At 35.6% G+C, this 19,494-nt stretch overlaps 1 protein-coding gene across 1 annotated transcript; it reads left to right on the forward strand.

Moving 5' to 3' along the window:
* The first annotated feature begins 5,581 nt into the window (after window positions 1–5,581).
* On the forward strand, window positions 5,582–6,582 carry LOC103931496 (heavy metal-associated isoprenylated plant protein 47). The gene is made up of 3 exons (XM_009341007.3): window positions 5,582–5,716; window positions 5,909–5,987; window positions 6,107–6,582. Exons 1-3 carry the CDS (start codon window positions 5,711–5,713, stop codon window positions 6,358–6,360), a joined length of 339 nt encoding a protein of 112 aa, XP_009339282.2. The 5' UTR covers window positions 5,582–5,710; the 3' UTR covers window positions 6,361–6,582.
* Window positions 6,583–19,494: the final 12,912 nt, after the last annotated feature.

Consider the following 19,494-nt stretch of genomic DNA (forward strand, 5'->3'; position numbering starts at 1 on the left):
TGCCATCATTTACGCATTATTAGTTGCATGTGTGTGTATATATATATATATATGTGTGTGTGTTTGGCGCTGCGGACGCACGGGTAAGTGCCAGGTGAGTATGATTTATATTTACGTTCAGTAGCGATTCTAGATACATAGAGAGCTCATAATCTGCATCCCCGGTGTTAGTGCTCCTGCCCAGAGTAGGGCACAGTCCTTCACGTAATGTTCACCTCCCGCACCATACGCTCATCTTGGATCCAAGTTAGATGCACAGTCCTGTCGTTCATACCACTTTAGGTGGTTCCAACTCGTAGGTGACCCGCGATTATTCACCCAGCCTTCACGTGATCGTAGCACTTGAGCGTACCTATATTACACCCAGGCCTGTCGTACAGACCACTTTAGGTGGTTCCGACTTGTGTGTAGGTATAGTTAGTGAGATAGAGATTTGAGCTCTAGATTCAGCCGTACAGGTCACGTTAGGTGACTCCGGCTGACAGCTTTCATAGCCTTGATTTTGACATTCCTGAGCACTTGCATGTATTCGAGGCATTTGACATGGCACATTTTCCGAGCATGATTATATATATGTATATTATGTTTCTGGGAAGTATACAGGTTTTACGGCGAGAGGTTAGAACTTGTTTTGAAATGGTTTTTGAAAAGCTTTGTTTTTGCCCACTCACGTTTTTGTTTTGCACCTCTCCAGGTTCTAGTTGGCTAGCACGTTTGGTGGCTTCCCTGAGGATTTCCTCGGCATATCTAACAAACTGTCACCAGTGTAGGACCACCTTCAGGTGTACTTTTGTTGTGTCGTTTTCTCCCGGACTGCATTAGGTCTTCGTGCTCTGAACTTTGTTTTCACACTTTGCTTGCACATGTATGTCATTACCTTGTGTTAAGCCGGATTTTATTTATTCGTGTTACTTTTATTATTATTTTATTAGCTTCCGCACTGTGCGCTCGGCTACGTCACTTCCACGTGTCGGCCAGCATGCCCTGATCTCGATCGGGGTGTGTCACAAAGGGCACCCAAAACCCAAGTTCGGCAAACTGTGGGTGTGCGAGCCCAAATCCAGCCACCTCCGGTCTTCTCTCGATGAAACAAGGGTAACAAACTTCTTCCCTTCTCTTGTATCTTCATGTTCGTAAGTAGATTGGAGGGTAGATCGGCGAAATGGCGTCAACCGGAGCTTAGAAGGCTCCGACCGTCTTCCTCGATGAGGAAATGGCCTTCAAACCCAAACCAAAAAGACCAGGCCTTCGGGCTGTGACCAACATCTGGCCTTTGGCCCGCTAAATCCCCAAACCCAACCCATTTATTTAATTGATTTGATTCTATTTATTTTAAAAAAAAAAAAACCCTTATTTTGGGTTGGGCTTACAAGCCCAAGGTCCATTAGAACCCCAAAGCCAAAACAGGCCTTCGAGCTGTGTGAAACGGGCATTCGGCCTAATGAACCTTAAGGCCCAATTCCTTGGAACCAAGGCCTCTGGGTCTTAGAACCCGTCCCAGTTGTGAAGCCCAAACCCTTAGGCCCTTTTGACCCAATACCCTAGAACCCAGCCCAGTTGACTGGATCGGTTTGACTGACCCAGTTTGACTTGGGCGTTGACCCGTAGACTTTGACCCGGTCTGATAGTTAACCTGGTCAACGTTAACTTTGACTTTGACCTGTCAATGTTGACATTTTGACTTTTTTCAAGTTTTCGGCCAGAACCCCTCATAGGCTAATTTCGACGTCCTGGACCCGTTTTTGATGTTCATTTTCCCAAATTCAATTGTTTGAGTATAGTTTTATTAATTGTACCCTTTATGTGTTTAGGTGCAATTAATAGCGGCGATTCTACCATTGCTAGTTCGTACATCTCTACTACGACGGAGTATCTGTGAGTCGACTCCTTCTAAAATGCATGTTTTAATGGTAAAATTGCACATATAAAAAGCATGATTTAATGATTACGTTTTATGAGATATTATGCTTACTTAGAATATTTTGGAATATTATATTTTCTATCGAACCCATATTTTTTGCAGGATTTCTGATGGATGACGATATACTATTTAGAACATGTTTTTACACACTTCTTTATAGTATAGATGATTGATGACTCTATACTATGAAGATGTTTTTGAGATATATGTACCTATGTTTGGAAAGACTGTTTTGCCTATTTGGCAATGATACTTATATTGGCTTCGGCCGGGCGTAGGTTGGGCCTGTTTAGCAATGATATTTATATTGGCATAGGTTGGGCTTGTTTGGCAAATGAAGAAGTGTTCTAAATGGCCTGTTTGGCAAATGAAGGGTTCTAATTGAATAGATACTAATACTGATACTGATACCGCTAGTTAGCACTATATATGAGATATGTTTTGTGAAGGTTTTATGGCATGCTAGGGTTTTCGGAAAACCTACTACATATTATGTTATTTATGAGTTTTCTTTAAAACTTTGGGAGTTAGCATGTTGATAACTGTTTCAGTATTATATATATCAACTTGGTCCACTCATGTTTATTTTGCGCCTCCTCAAGACTTAGAATCGAGGCGTACAATCCCGGCGTCAAGGCACTTCCACATCGGCATTTTTAAGTCTTCTCGGTGTAAGACCCACTCCTTTGTTCATTCAATTTTTTTTATATTAATTCTTTTAGTGTTCTAGATTAAATGTGTGCTCTGAATACGTTCTTTAAATGCATATTTAAATTTATAAGTCTTATTTATTCCTTGTTCTCAGCATTTGCATTCAGTAAATGACCTTAAACAAAGGCTAGAAAAAATTTGTGCATCACTTCTCAGTATCAGTATTGTTCAATTTTCACCGGTCTCACCAACTGCTAGAGCAAATATTTCGGTTCCTCCAACAAGCAATTATCTAATTTATGCTTGTGAAATAGGACATACTATCTTTGCTTGCCACCAAAACGGCAAAATTTGGAGGGTACGACCTACAAGAAAACAGTGTGACAATCAAGTTAGTCCATTTGTGGTAAAAAAGATTGCTGTAGAGTTGACAAAAATTAATGTCTTACCATTTCCCTCCCTTGTTTGTGAGCTTAAGTGGCCCTATGTGAACATTGAAGTCTTAAGTGGCCTTTATCTTTTGTTTAAAAAAAAAAAAAAATGGAATCACTTAGTATTACGGTCTAGTGATATTCTTTTTCATTTGTAAGTGAGAGATCTTAAGTTTGATTCTCACCAAAAGCAAATTTGAATCATATTATTATTAACATATTCTGAGGCTAAACTTACATTTTCCTTTTAATATAAATAATTTTGTTTGTTCCCCAAAAAAAAAAAAAAAAAAAAAAAAACAGCGGCCTTTATCTCTCCGCTCTTGTTGTAAATCCTAATTCTTCCATACATTTGTTCTCTAATTCTAGCCAAATAATAATAATAATAATAATAATGAAAAATTAAAAGCAAAATAGGTATCAAACTAAAAGCAAAATATTATTATATGTTCAATTTATACTTTCGTCGTCGCATTTGCAAGATTCATGACAACCAACGAGGCTAGGACTTTTTCCGGTGCCTTCATGATATCGTTTGTATAATAGAATATTCAAAAATTTAAAGAAAAATCTAGGGTACTTTGTGTACATATACTCATTATCATTTGATAAAAAAGCTCTAAACCCTAGATTTTTCTTTGTGTACATATATTCAGGAACTAATACAAAACAGACAAAGCCCCAATAAATATGGGCGGCTCAAATTAGCATTACATGCAAGGTTGATCAATTGTACCAATAACCAATTAGACTCCACCATATGCCTTTACCTGGATAGGCACTCATCAGCAACTTTCACAGACATGATAATTTGTCCTCTATCTTTAACACACACACCCCAAAAAATAAAAAAATAAAAAAAAAAAATAAAAAAAAAAAGAAGAAGAAAATTACAAGTAAAATAAATGCGTATCAAACGGGTCTTGAAATTTTGCTCCCACATGAGAGCATTTTTGTCAGCATATGCAAGATCCATGACAAACAACGGGCTTAAACTTTTTTTACTCTATCCTCATAATATTTAGGAATTAAATGGAAAATTTAGTTTACTTTGTATCAAATTCATGTACACGTATTCATGATCATTTAGCAAAAAACATCTGAAGTTTAAATAATTAAAAGCGTTTATTTTGCACTCAAAATACCTGAAAATTCAAAGTTTTGATCGATAAGATTTATCTCACAATCATGTCTCATATCCTATGGAACTAATACAAAACACACAAAGCCCCAACACCTTGGGAGTATCAGAGGTTTCTCTTTGAATTAAGGTATTATTTCTAAATAAAATAAAATAAAAATAAAGCCCCAACAAATAAAAATGTTTAAAAATTATCATTAAAATTGACATAATTCATCTCTTTGGTATTTGAGAATTAAAATTAATAGAAGCAGTCCCTGAGTTTTTTCACTATCAATCATTTTTGTCATTCTGAGAAAATCTCCGTTAAATTGAGGGTATTTTTGTCAGATCAACTCCTTCCCTTAAACTGGTGATTTCTCCAATTTAATAAAGATTTGTCATAAAATGACTAAAATGATTAACGATGGACAATCTCGATTTTAAATCTCAAGGACCAAAATAAGAAGTTAAGACAATTTCATATACCATTTTGGTTAAAAAGCCGTCATATATTTTTTGGGTCTTCTACTCCATCAAGTGACAGACTAAGGGCTGGTTTGGTATTGCTGTGCTTTGAAAAAAAGCTGCTTCTGCTGTGCTGTGAGAATAAGCAGCTGTGAAATAAAGCAGCAGAGTGTTTGGTAAACTTTTTTTGTAAAAGTGCTTTTGAAAAAAAAAAACAGTATTATAGTGTTTGGTAAACTTTTATGTAAAACAGATGTGAAAAAAAGCCAGTTTTTCAAAGCTGGGTTTTGCAGCTTCTTGTTTTTGGCTTTTTTTCACCCAAAACTGTGAAAAAAAACTGAAGCTGAATGTTTACCAAACACAAAAACAGCTTCCAGCTTTTTTTGATACCAGCTTTTTTCAGAATCACCTCAGTACCAAACCAGACCTAAGTGGTTGGCTCGAATTAAGATTACATGAAAGGTTTTGGTAAAAGATGTTTCATTATTAAGACTACGTAGGTTGATCGATGATAGTAAACCCAATTAGACTCCACCATAGTTGTTTATATGAATTGACTCACATGGATGGTTCGGAAGACTCACTATGCACAAATATCAGCAACACCATAAAACTTTTGCAATATTTGATCAAAACTTGGTCGTCCAGTGGACACATTTTTGTACTTGACCAAATGCGCAAACGTTTCAAACTTGGAGTTAATTTTTATCTTTTTTGTTCTTTCAGTTATTGTGGTTGTAACGTAATGCAGAAACTTTCCATTCCTTTAATTAATTCCAAAAACCTGAAGTCCAATGTATTCTTTGTTTAGACTAAGCTTTCGAATTCCATATGAAATGTAGAATGCCCCGATCATTAAGTCAACCCAACCTTAAGGATGACTTACCAACCCAATATCTGTCTCAAATGCATACCGTGTCTGACTTGGTCCAGATGACCCTTTGTACGTTTAACCCTTCTTTATGATACTCGTTTGCGTGGGGACACAAGTAATACTGTATAAAGATTAAGCTCCTATAAATACCTTATCATTGGTTTCTAAGTGCATCCAAGTAGCTCAAGTAGAAATCTAGAGTAAACAGTTCATAGATTCATAGGACTGATTTTCTGTTCGCGAATATGAAGGTATGCTTTTTCATTTGTTCATATATAACGTATATATATTTAATTATTCTCCTTTAAAACTTTCAAAGGAGTGTGCATGAGAGAAGAGTGTGCAGAAATCATTTCGTGTTCTTTGTTATTTTGAAATTTTTTCACCTTTTTAAGGCCACATCAAAAAGGCTTTAACTGTATATATACTCTTTGTCTATGCAGCAAAAGATAGTCATGAAGGTGCAGCTGAGCTCCGAGAAGTGCAGAACCAAGGCCTTGAAGATTGCTGCAGTTGCCAAAGGTACGCATCAATAAAATCATCAAGAAATCTAGTGATAATCCAAATGGTCATTGATCATTCATATGAAGTATTGAAAATTACTTAATTAATCAACTAATGATGAATCACTGATTAAGCAGGTGTGAGCACAGTGTCCATAGAAGTAGAGAAAGAGCATGTGGTGGTGATCGGAGACGGAGTTGATGCCGTTGACTTGGCTAAATCATTGAAGAAGAAGCTTGGCTCTGGCACCATAGTAAGTGTTGAAGAAGTGAAAAAACCGGAAGAAAAACCAGCTGAGCTGCCTGAGCCAATTCAGTGGGCATCAAGCTATATTCACTATCCACAGTATCCAACTGCGCAATACTACTATGATGGATTTTACAGATGGTAAATTCATCAATTCAACATTAAGTGAGTTTGACGACTCAGCAATTTGTGGCCCGTAGTTTGAATCGGCTTCCTGCAACAGACCTCAAGAATCATGTTGTATATATTTGGTTTTTACCGCAGGCCCTCTCAGTGCCAGTGGTTAGAGAACAGTTGTGGAAAGTGTGGTTTCCCCTTCTTGTAATTTTGCTCTCTTATTTGTCTTATTAAAATATTGTTGGTTACAGTTTATGCGTTTACCTTTAATTTATGTTACTGTTGCCCAGATATCTTTGTTAAATACTGTTGGTGTAAAATTGGCAATTCCTAACAAAATGGCTAAGTCTGTAACATCTTAGATTAGTGTATGTTTTTTATTGTAATATTTAAGTTTAAGGGTAAAGTACAAAAAACTACCTCAATTATTGAGGTCACGACAGTTTCATACTTCATCTTTTAAAATTGACGATGTCATACCGCATCTTACGAATTTGTGACAATGTCATACCTCCGTCAATTTTTCTGTTAGTTTTTCTGTTAAATGCTGACATGTCTTGATTCAGGACATACTTTCTATTAAAAAATTATTAAAAACTAAAAAATAATTATTTAATATTTTTTAAATATTAAAATAATAATAAAAAGCAGAGAAAAAAAAAACCATCAGTTCATCCCTCCCTTCCCCCTCCCCTTCCTCTCTCTTCTCCCCATCTTCATTTTCTTCCCCCCACCTGCAAACCCAAAAAAATAAAAAAAATAAAAAAAATTTTGAAAACCCAACAACCCCCTGCGGAAGAACAAGAAGGAGAAGGAGGAGGAGGAGGAGGAAGAAGAAGAAGAAGAAGAAGAAGAAGAGGAAAAAAAGGAGGAAGGAAAAAAAAAAAAAAATTCCCCCCTGTTGGCGCGGGAGAAGAAGAAGGGAGAAGGAGAAGGAGGAAGAAGAAGAAGAGGAAGAAAAAATAAAAAAATATGTGAAAACCCATCAACACCCCCATGTGGAAGAAGGAGAAGGAGAAGGAGAAGGAGAAGGAGAAGAAGAGAAAAAAAAAGGAGGAAGGAAATTTTTATTTTTATTTTTTTAAAAAAACCATCAACTCCCCTGCGGAAGAAGAAGAAGAAGAAGAAGAAGAAGACGAAAAAAAAAAGGAAAAAAAAATTTTGGAAAACCCATCAAACCCCAAATCCATCACTTTCATCCATTCTCCACATTCTCTTCCGCACCCATCCTCCACCTTCTCTGCTCACCCATCTTCCGGGCGACGGGATCTGGGGATTTTTTTTTTTTTTTTTTTGGGTTGCAGGAGGGAGAAGAGTGTGGGTGGGTGTGGGTGTGGGTGTGGGGAAATTGAGTGTGGATGTGGGGGGAAGACAAATTCGTAAGATGCGGTATGATATTGTTAATTTTAAAAGATGAAATATAAAACTGTCGTGACCCCAATAGTTGAGGTAGTTTTTTGTATTTTACCCTTTTTTTTTTAATTTTACTTTTATTTATTATTTTAATATTTAAAAAATATTAAATATTTTTTTTAGTTTTTAATAATATTTTATTAATTTTTTAATAGAAAGTGGTCCCCATCTCTTGCCCATTTAACAGAAAAATTGACGGATGTATGACATTGTCACAAATTCGTAAGATGCGGTATGACATTGTCAATTTTAAAAGATAACATATGAAACTGTCGTGACCCCAATAGTTGAGGTAGTTTTTTGTACTTTACCCTAAGTTTAAATTTGTCTTCAGTGCTCTCGAACTCACAAAATGTTAAGCATTTTATAGACATTCACTCGAATAAATTCAACATGCATATGCATTCATATGGTCTAAGTTTGTGTTCAATGGACTATTTAGTTTTGGGCTTTACACATTAATTAGTTTGTTTAACTAAGATTATATATATATATATATATATATATATATATATATATATATATATAAAGGGAGAGTACCAGTTTGGTGAAGTTTTCTAAAATATCAAACATGCCAATTTGTTTCCTTCACAATCAAAACCCAAAAAATTCAAAAAAAAAAAAACAAGGACAAACTACTCTTAATCAAAAGCCCATGTCATTTTAATTAGCCGCATACCCTAGTCCTAGGTTAGTACTTATTGATCTACACATTTCATAAATATTAGATCAGTTTGTATCCATCAGGGAATTGACAGCAGCAGGTGAATTCATCTTAGACAATGATGTCATTATGGTAGCTTTAGCTAGGTTACCAAAAGAATATGTCACTATTACAATACTAATTCTTGCAAGGGAAAGTGCTATTTCAATGAACGAATTGAGGGCATTACTTTGGTGCTGAAAGACAGAATGATATGGTAATCAATGCCTTGTCCCGTAATATGTCAGCATTACATATGCAGGGCAGTTCAAGCTCATCCTGTGGGATTTCAGTTTCATAATGGTGCTTCTAGTTTGGATTCCTCTAATGCTTATTCTTCTAGTACTGGTCGTAGAATTACAATTATTCCTCCAATGTCTAATATTCCTCCTCAACCTCCAATATACCCCGAGTCTCAGAATATTGGCTTATTTTTCTCTTCCATGCCATCTACTAATGGGTTTGGTTCTGGTTTTGTTGGAAATATGGATCCTTTCTTCGAGAGTTCATTTAGACAAATGCCTCATTCCAACATTAAAGGAGGTCAACAAAGATTTTAAAATGGAGGTCAACAAAGAGGGAATGATAATTTCAAGTTTAACTACAAAGGAAGAGGTTCCAATATTTCAGGCAGAATAATGGTTGGTTTGGAAATACTATTTTAAGGAATCCTCTGCAACCTGAATGCCAAACTCCATAGAAGAGGACATACAACTCCAAAGTACTTCTTCAGGAATTCTAATCTTCTGGTTGTGTTCAAGAATGCCAAATCTGTGGAAAAGGGGGCACATTGTGTGACATCTCATATCGCCCAGGAGAGTGATCCTTAAATGTATATTCTCATCCCTACCTAGCACGAGGCCTTTTGGGAGCTCACTGGCTTCGGGTTCTGTAAGAACTCCGAAGTTAAGCGAGAAGGGGGCTTGAGCAATCCCATGATGGGTGACCCATTGGGAAGTTGCTCGTGAGTTCCCAAAAACAAAACCGTGAGGGAATGGTAAGCCCAAAGTGGACAATATCGTGCTACGGTAGTGGAGTCGGGCCCGGGAAGTGGTCTGCCCGGGTCGGGATGTGACAAATTGGTATCAGAGCCTAACCCTGGTCGTGGTGTGCCGACAAGGACGTCGGGCCCCTAAGGGGGGTGGATTGTGACATCCCACATCGCCCAAGGGAGTGATCCTTAAATGTATATTCTCATCCCTACCTAGCACGAGGCCTTTTGGGAGCTCACTGACTTCGGGTTCTGTAGGAACTCCAAAGTTAAGCGAGAAGGGGGCTTGAGCAATCCTATGATGGGTGACCCACTGGGAAGTTGCTCGTGAGTTCCCAAAAACAAAACCATGAGGGAATGGTAAGCCCAAAGTGGACAATATCGTGCTACGGTAGTGGAGTCGGGCCTGGGAAGTGGTCCCCCCGGGCCGGGATGTGACACATTGCACTGGAATGCTATCATGTGAGGAATTACTTATATCAAGCTTCAGCATCACCATTTTCCTTGGCTCCAACTTACTATGTCCAGCCACAACCACCATTAATACTTTCAGTTCTCTTTGCTACTCATTATTCATACCAAATGTCTTCTCCTTAAGGATTTACAGTACAACAAAGTGTTCCAATTCCTGAGAATCATTATCAGCCTTCATACATGAATGCCATGACTGCTCAAGGATCTAAATCTTTTTCCAATCCTACCACTTAGGTTTATGGATACAAGAGCTTCTCACCATATGACTTCAAGTATTGCCAATCTTAATCAAGTAAATCACTTTGAAGGTTCAAAGAAAATAGAAATAGGCAATGGTCAAGGTTTGCTTGTTAAGAATCTTGGATATTCATTGATTCACACTCCCTCTCACTGCCTTATTTTAAAGAATGTTTTACATTTGCCTTCCATTGCTGTGGATCTTATGTCATTTCCTTAATTGTGCAAGGACAACAAATATTAGTTTGTCTATGATGATACTAGTTTTTTGTGCATGACAAGGTGACAAGGGTGATATTTTACAAAGGCAAGAGTAATCTTGGTGAATTGTTTCATATTCATGTCTCTACTTTTCAGAATGCAAGTGCTTTCATTGGACAATCGGTGAAATCTTCTATTTGGCATCACAGATTAGATTATCCAGCAAATGAAGTCATGTCTGTTATGCTATCTAAGTCGCAAATTTCTCACACCTTAGAAGCTTAGATTTTACTCATAAAATGTGTACTGCTTATATTCAAGGAAAGAGGATTAGGAATCATTTTCATGTTGAATCTACTAGGTGTTTGTTCCTTTTTTATGGATTCATACGGATGTATGTGGGTCATCTCCTATAAAATTCATTGAAGTCTATATATATATATATATATATATATATATATATATATATATATATTATGTAGTGCTTGTTGATGGTTGCACTTGTTTTGTATGGATCTTTCCTTTATTTAATAAATCAGAAGTTTTCCCAATTTTTGTGAAGTTTTATAAATTCATAGAAGTTTAGTTTGGAATGAATATTAAATGTTTGTAATCTAATGGGGTGGTGAATTCACAAGTAAGTTCGGCCACCAAATTGTAGTACAGACTCATCTCCAAAGATCTCGGTCAAAGGAGGCATATGCCACTGGTTTGTTTAAGCCAGGGGAGAAGCGAAGAAAGCTTGTTAGAGTCCAGCAGAAAATGCTATTTGGACAATAGTGGATCAAGGTATGCAATGGGCATTTAAGGATTTCCTAGAACCCATGTGTATGGTTCATAGGATTTCATGTCATTATAGCTTGTCATTACATCAAGATTACTCCGTAATGACATGATTACATTGTTATACTCAGCTTGTCCTTACTTCAAAATTAATCAGTAATGACATGATTATACAGTCATGCACTTAGCTTGTCATTACTTTGAGACTACAATAATGATATGATTATATTAACCAACTTACACTAGCTATGGCTAGTGTATTGTATTGTATGCTATGTACTAGAGTAAGTGGCTGTTTTAGTGAGCATGTTTGATGTGGTGACATCTTCCCGAAGCTATGACACATTCTTACTAGATAAGTTACTTACTCAGTTTTTTTAACTTGTATTCTAACAAATATACTCTAAACATGTTATTAGGCATGTAATTAAGGGTCAAAGACCTATTAGATGTGGCCTTTTGGGGGATGTCTAGGAATATTTGTGATACTTGCATGTGTTTTAATTTGGGCTTATTACTATTTTTAGGAGACGTACTGCCGAATTTTTGATAGATTGTAATAGTTTCATAGTCTAGCTGTGATTTCATGTGTATCATGGCTTCAGCACCCATCCGGGTGATGACCAACACACCTCGGTTTCGATGCCCACTGGACATCGGGTCAGGGTGTGTCAGAGAATATGTGAAAAGTAGGTTGTAGAGCTTTTAGAAGTATTTTTGTATGTTGAGTTGAATGTCCTTTTCTTTAACTTTTTTGCCGCCTTTTTTAGAAACCCTTCATTCTTTGAGATTAAACCTTTCATTCTCAGTTCATTGCCTTCGATCCAAGTGGTAGATTTGATAGTTGCCAGATGATGAGCTTCCACTTGGATACTTGAGCTATGATCTTCTTGGAACTATGAACTTGCCATTAAAAAGTACTTTTCCTTTGCAAAACTCGACTGAACAATCCTCCTTCAATGTGAAAGAGCGTGATCCTGCCGCCCATTCCTGCTAATTCAAAAGTACTTCCAAACTTTGAGTTGTCGACTGCTTATTCCTGTTAAAATGAGATACCCATTAAGAAATCAAAGTGATTTGTGGGATCTTGGGCTTTGGCCAGGCCCAATATTTATTTTCAGTCCAAACATGGCCTACTAGACGTAACATTTTTAATAGGTTTGGTACTTGTTTGGAATGTTTTGAAATATTTGGACCAATTTGAAATGACACTGAAAGGTTGGAGAGTTTTCGTTACTTAATCCAATAATTAAATGGAAAGTTTAGTTTACTTTGTGAAGGTGTACTTATTATCATTTAACAAGAAATTTGTAGTTCAAGTAATTAAAAGCATTTACTTTATACTCAAAATACCTCATGACCCAAAGTTTTGATCCATAAAATTTCTCTTAATTATCCTCTCTTTGTACAAAACAGATAAAGCCCCAATAAATAAATAAATAATGTATTCTAGATATTTTGGGTCTTCTCCTCATTTAAGTGGCAAAGGCTAAACTGGTGGCTCAAGTTAACATTACATGCAAGGTTAATCTATTGTACCAATAGCCAATTAGACACCACCATATGTCTTTACCATGATAGATACACATCAGCAACACTCAAATAGATGATAATGTATTTGTCCTGTATCTTTAACAAAAAATTAAAAACCAAAAAGCAGAAAATTACAAACAAATGAGTTAGATCATAAAGTATTTGCCCTCTATCTTAACAAAAAATTAAAAACTAAAAAGCAGAAAATTACAAATAAATAAGTATCAAACAGCCCCTTCAACTGTTATTTGAATTGACTCACGTAGATGGTTTCTAAATCTCACTATACACATATCTGCAACACCATAAAACTTTTGCAATATTTAATTAAATATTGGCCCGTTCACATGAAGCACATTTTTGTCTCCTGGACCAAACGAGCAGACGTGTTACAATTTACAACTTGGAATTAGTTTATTTCATTTGTTCTTTCAATTATTGTGGTTGTAGTTTGTTAAACACCACCACCATTTAACCTTATTGGATGCCTTGCCAATCCAATATCTCTTATGTGCTAAATGAGCTTTGCAGCTAAAACAGAGAACTAGTGCATCGTACCGTGTCTGATTGAGTACAGCGTGAACAGCCTAATTAATTATCTATAAACGCAGGTGAGGTCCCTTTTTTTTGGATGTGGGATTCGTTCTCAACATGTTTCTTCACGTGTGATAACTTTTCAAACCTAACACGGGGACAACACAAATCCTAGTGACATGAAGCAAGTGTGGCCATTGAGTTACTCACATGGGATAACATGTTACGATACCATGAAAAAGCTGAAGTTCCATTATAAAACCAAATGACAATAGGGAAATATCTCTATTACTCATAGTCGAAGGATGTTCTCTTGTAACAAAGGATTATTATTAAGAAACTTTGTCTTGAATGGATCGTACCTAAACTAATAAAACTCCATTACTTAGGAAATGGCGGTGATATATTGTTAGGTGACACATTTTCCCTCAACTACACCCAAAACTTCAGCCAATTAGATAGAGCACCACCATGCTGGCCAAACCATTTTTTTGTATCTGTATATGACTTGCTCCTAGGAGTCATAGCATGCTACAACATTAATTAATCAGGGTATTTCCGCTAATGTTTTCTTTATATTATATTTCTCCCTTTTTGTACATTTTTTTCTCTGAAAAAAAAAAAATAGTAATATTGGATCAGATTAGCATCTTCGTTATTAAGAGGTCTTGGTCTAGAAATCTTGGCTTCCAAGAGTCAGTTAAATTCATATTTAGGCAATGGGACGGTGCCTGTAGGCATAAATCAACACGAATAATATATTCTGCAAAGACTAAGCTCCTATAAATACCCTACATCGTTGTTACTTTGTAATTAAGATCCAAAAAGAAACTTTTTTTTCATATTCACAGATTCAAAGAAATTTTTGTTCCCAAAAAGCAACTCATTTGATTTACATGAAGGTAAGAATTTTAATCGCAATTAAGTACTCCATGCATTTTACGAAAGTTTAATAGTGCTTTCTAGGCAAATGAAACAAAAGGCTTTAACTTGCGAGTACTTGGCCTAATGGTACTGCTATTCAGTTGGAAGAGGTCTCAAGTTTTACTCGACATGAGACCCCATTGTGGTTTGTTGGGCTATCAGTCGATCGGTCGTATAAATATATCTTTGTAAATATCATATCAGTCAACAAAAAGAGGAAACAAGAATTTAACTATTGCACGCAGAAGATAGTCATCAAGGTTCAGCTGAAATCTGAGAAATGCAGAACCAAGGCCTTGACGATTGCCGCAAACACCAAAGGTATGCAAATTAGTATTCAATTAACTAAATAATAGGCAGTTTTAATGAAAAGACTTGGATGAAGTTTATTTTAACCAAAAATCATTATATAACTGTATTTAATGAAAATGATTTAGATTTTAATGGAAAGAACTTCAATTTTAATAAAAAAAGGCAAAAGTTTAATAATAAAAAAGACAATATTTCTTAAACTGAACACGTGTATTACATTCTTAAACTGAACACTGACTATTTCTAAAAACTAAATGTGGATACTATCACTTTCTCAAACTTATCACTATTTATTAAACTAAACATGAGTACTGTTTTTTAAAATGAACACAGGTAGATGTGCCTTGCACACGCTTTTGGTCGAATTTCTTTCTTTTGTCATTATCATTAAATAAAATTATTTGATGACCTTTGATTAAAATTTATTGTTTTGAAACATTTTTCATTAGTTTTATAGTGTCTACCCAAACGATCATTCCTAGGAATTAATTGTTGATAATTAACTAACTAATGATGGAGCACAAATTAAGCAGGTGTGAGCAGTGTGTCGATAAAAGTGGAGACTGAACAGGTGGAGGTGATTGGAGATGGAGTTGATGTCGTTAAATTGGCCAGATCATTGATGAAGAAGCTTGGCTTCGCCACCATAATAAGTGTTGCTGAAGTGATAACAACTGAGGAGGAAACACCAGCTAATCCAATTCAATGGGCATCAAACTATATTCACCATCCACAGTTTCTTAAGCACTATGATGATAGGTACTATGGAAGGCGTTTTTAGTCGCGCTTGGTGTTTAGAGTTGGATTTAGTAAGTCACGTTTTAATGTTTAGGATTGGATTAGATAACTCACTAGATTTAAAGTATATTGAAGAAAAAAAAAATTAAGATTAGCTTTAGATCCCCACAAAATTGTAGAATATCAACACCTTCTTCAACTTTCAACTTGAACAAATTTCCATAGGCAGCCTTCATTTCTTACATTAATCTACCTTAAATCTAGTAGGTATCTAATCCAAAACTATCCAATCCAAGCGTGGCCTTGCTTTTTTAAACAATGTACATGTTTTTTGGATGTACGTTTTTAAACCTACTTGTATACTATTGACTTAAAGAATTAGTTGTATATGTCTGGTTTCTGCCGCAGGACCTTATAACGCCAGTGGTTAAATAAGTGTGATATGGAGTGTCTCTTTATTGTTTTCGTTGCTATAGACCTTGCTATATATAAATTATGTGGTCGTTTTTTAATTTTGTTGATTAGGGTTTATGAAGCCTTTAATTTATGATCCACGTATGTTTCCTTTGTTATTTTCCTTATTCACACCTTAAAAGCACCATTTGACCCAACAATAATGAGAAGGGTTAGATCCAACGACTTAGAAAAACAGAACCCTACTTCTGTTTTAGCGACAGTTGTCTTTACTTGTTGGAATTGGTTTTAGGTTCAACTTATGTAGGGTCAAGGAAGATATATGTGATGTGTTTGATATGGATACGTGGATACGGCTCCATTTTATTTGCGTCACAGTATTACAAAACAATGATTTAAGTTTGATTATGTCTCCTTTTTAAACCTATAAGCCCAAGTGTAAGAAGTGGCGGCCCATTTTAAGGGCATGTAGAACATAAACTTAATTAGTTGAGAAAAATTGATTCAAACGGCCGACTTTATATAAATGTGTAAATTGGGTCCAGATCCATAGAAAACAAGAAATGGAGTTGGCCATAAAAATAAATTAGAAAAGAGAAGAAACTTTCCTGGTGCAGGCTATATGGAGTTCCATTCTATGTAACCACTTCCATGCTATGAGACGATGGGCTCTGGAGTATGCCATGACGGTTATAAAATAGTTAACTACATAGTGACTGACTAATTGAAAGTAAACAAATACAAGCAGTCCTATATATAGAAAAAAAAAATTAAAACAAACCTTATATACTAACGAGTATAAGATCATAATCCTTGACACACAAGAAAATTATAAATAATAATAAAATAATTAACTACTTTTCCAACAAATATGATTCAATAAAATTATGTACCAATTTGTTCAAGTTGGGTTCATGCTTGAGATGGTTTGGTGTAATTTCATAATCAGTTTGAACATCTTGATTCTCAATTCGGTTGGCTAATTTCATTTAGAACCTTAGTTAGTGAAGTACTAATAATTTACCTACAAGAGTAACATACTAAAAAAGTTGGAGTAATGTACGGAGAGTCATATGTCAAACCAAAAAAAAAAAAAATTGGAGGAGAAGGTTTGGTGTGTGTTGTTTTTTTTTGAAGAACGTTTGGTGTGTGTTGTTTGGTCCATATGCACTGGTTTGATGGTTTACCCTAGTGCCAATCACATAAGCATGAAGCAGCAGCCGCCGTTTGCCTCGTTAGTGTTTGCTGACCGAAACCAGTATTATTTGCAGTAATATATATTTTGGGGGAATTAGCCATACAATGGATATAATTTTTATATTTTATTACAGATGATCAGCGTTTATTATTTCGTCATTATATAATTGTTGTGTCATCTTTATGTCATCAATATATGAATAATACATTGTCGTTACTAAAAAATGATCATTTTTGTAAAATATGTTTATTATAGCTACTTTCCTTATGTTTTACTCTTCAGTTTTGCTTATGTTGAAGTTTCATTAGAGTCATTTTCAATAAATAAATTTAAAAAAAAAAAATAGTATAATGCGTTACAAAGTTACCATCTTCCCCTGTGACAACTACCATTCAAAGATTCAAACTTTGACATACAGGTCCGTAGGGGCGCCATGTCCCAATTTTCTTTCTCAATGTCATCTTGTAGGCAAATGTCTCTTTCAGTTTTCTGTTCTTGTTTGATCATCTCCATACAATCAACGCCCAGGAAAGAAAGAACCAAGATTTTGATATTATTTGGACTTCTATTAGTTATGATTTAATTTAATTATGAACTCAAGACAAAAGGGTCACTAGATCTCCTTCAATAAACTAAAGAGTTTATTTAGAATTAGAGAAACATAAACAATATTCAAATAAAAGAATGTATAGAATATGCATGCGTAGAAGGTTTGTTGATTACATGGTCTTATATTAGGATATCTAGCTAACTTGTAAGCTTCAACAGAATCTGTATATGGGAACTCGAAATTTCATAGAACCTTGTAGTCACATGGATGCAAATCATAGCTATACCTACCATTATCTATATAATCAAGTAGTAACTTTTCGATATCAAATGTTTACTAGCTACTACTAATTGTGGGTAGGTGTTTCGCCCAATAGTAATTACTTAAATGTGTTACAAGCTCACACTACTAAGCTCAGAATCCATAAAATCATTAAATCAAATTCAGCTTTAACCACCTTTATCCCATTGCCCCTTACTGGTTACTAAGCAAATTCTAGTATTGGTTGCTCACAATCAGATGTAGTCGCACATATTTTTTTACTTTTCACATATATTTCTGAATTTTCATTCATCGAATCGAATGAATTGAAAACGATCAAAAGACAGTCCACGTATTTATCATATAATAATATACATGGTAGGGCCTTGGTACTTATGCCTCATTCTAGAAGATTGACTCAGCCCATGCTCACCATCATTGCCCATATATCTTAAATCTTCACAGGTGATGCAAGTTGCAACAAATATGTATCTCTTTTGATCACATTACATTTCTCAAGGATATGAGATTTACTTGCATACATAATTCATGTGTGAGAGACACATGATCAACGATGCAGATTCAAAATTTTTCTTTACAAGAACAAGATGAAGAAGCTCGCATATATTTTTATAGAAAAAGAAAGTTCATATTACTCAACTCGCAACTGCTCGTTTACACAACTTATTTAACGCACTTTAGCAAACATCTACCCTTAGTTAGCCTCGTAGTTGGGCAAATAATGAAACTCTATTTTTTTGAGTGGGATAACTCGAGCCCGGTGCATGAGAGAATGTTTCATGCACCAAACACGAAGTTATTTTCCACCACCTCCGAATCCGAGACATGACACCCCCTCTACTGATCCGCTCCCATCATATACGTCAATTTCCAATATAAGTGAAAGGGATGTGATCCACACACCCTATTTTACTTCTTACACATATTTTTAATTTTTGACCGTCGGATCGGATAAATTGAAGAAGATCAACGGACAAAAATTATCAAGGAGTGTGTGAAAAGTAAAATGAGGTATGTGGATAGCACACTCCTAAGTGAAAACATCAGTTTCACTTGTTCACATTTCTCAACCCAAACAAGTAGAACAACCCAATTTTCAATTTCTGTGAAAAAATCATCAACTCTATAATCCCAATTGAGTGTCCTACATATACAGTTGGCTTTTGGTGTTTGAACAAATCCACCAATTTGGTTTGTTGCCTACTTATGTGGTTCATGATTCATCCCACTAGCATGCATAGTGTGTGTGCCTTATTTTATATAGAGGAAAGATGGATTAATGTGCCAAGTTACTTGTAATATTGGGATGCTTTATAAGGATTCGAGTTTATATGTCCCACACAAAGATACCGTTCTTGTCGACTTGTATTGTATGCCCTAGCCTCCAATCAAAGAATTTTCATTTCCTAATAATATAATAAAAGAAGGAAACAAACGAACCCAAGATTCCAACCCTTCCTAATCGATGCCCCCACCCCAATTTACTTTCTCCCTCTCTTAATTATCTTTCTAATGTTCTCTCCCTACAAGAAAACTATCAATTGTTTTTACTTTATTTTATCATGATTCACTTCTCATATCGCCAATTAGTTTTATAGTGAAACTTCAGCTTTTTTCATAGTATCAAAGCCAGCTAGGTTATTTCACGTGTGAAACCCAACGGCCACACGTGCTCCATTTCACTCAAGTTGTGTTGTCTGCGTGTTAAACTTGAAAATTTAGCACATGTGAAAGGCCGTGTTGAGAATGAATCGTCACATTCTCACACCCCTTCCATTCGAACAGTTACAATTAAGCCACACCAACATCTAGTGTTGACTTTTTTTATAGAGAGAAAGAAAAAGATAAAAGTGAGATGGAAGTTGAGGGGAGAAG

Source organism: the organism of the source record quoted next, unplaced genomic scaffold (assembly GCF_019419815.1).
Source record: "Pyrus x bretschneideri cultivar Hongxiangsu unplaced genomic scaffold, Pyrus_bretschneideri_v1 Contig51, whole genome shotgun sequence".
NCBI classification, from domain to species: domain Eukaryota; kingdom Viridiplantae; phylum Streptophyta; class Magnoliopsida; order Rosales; family Rosaceae; genus Pyrus; species Pyrus x bretschneideri.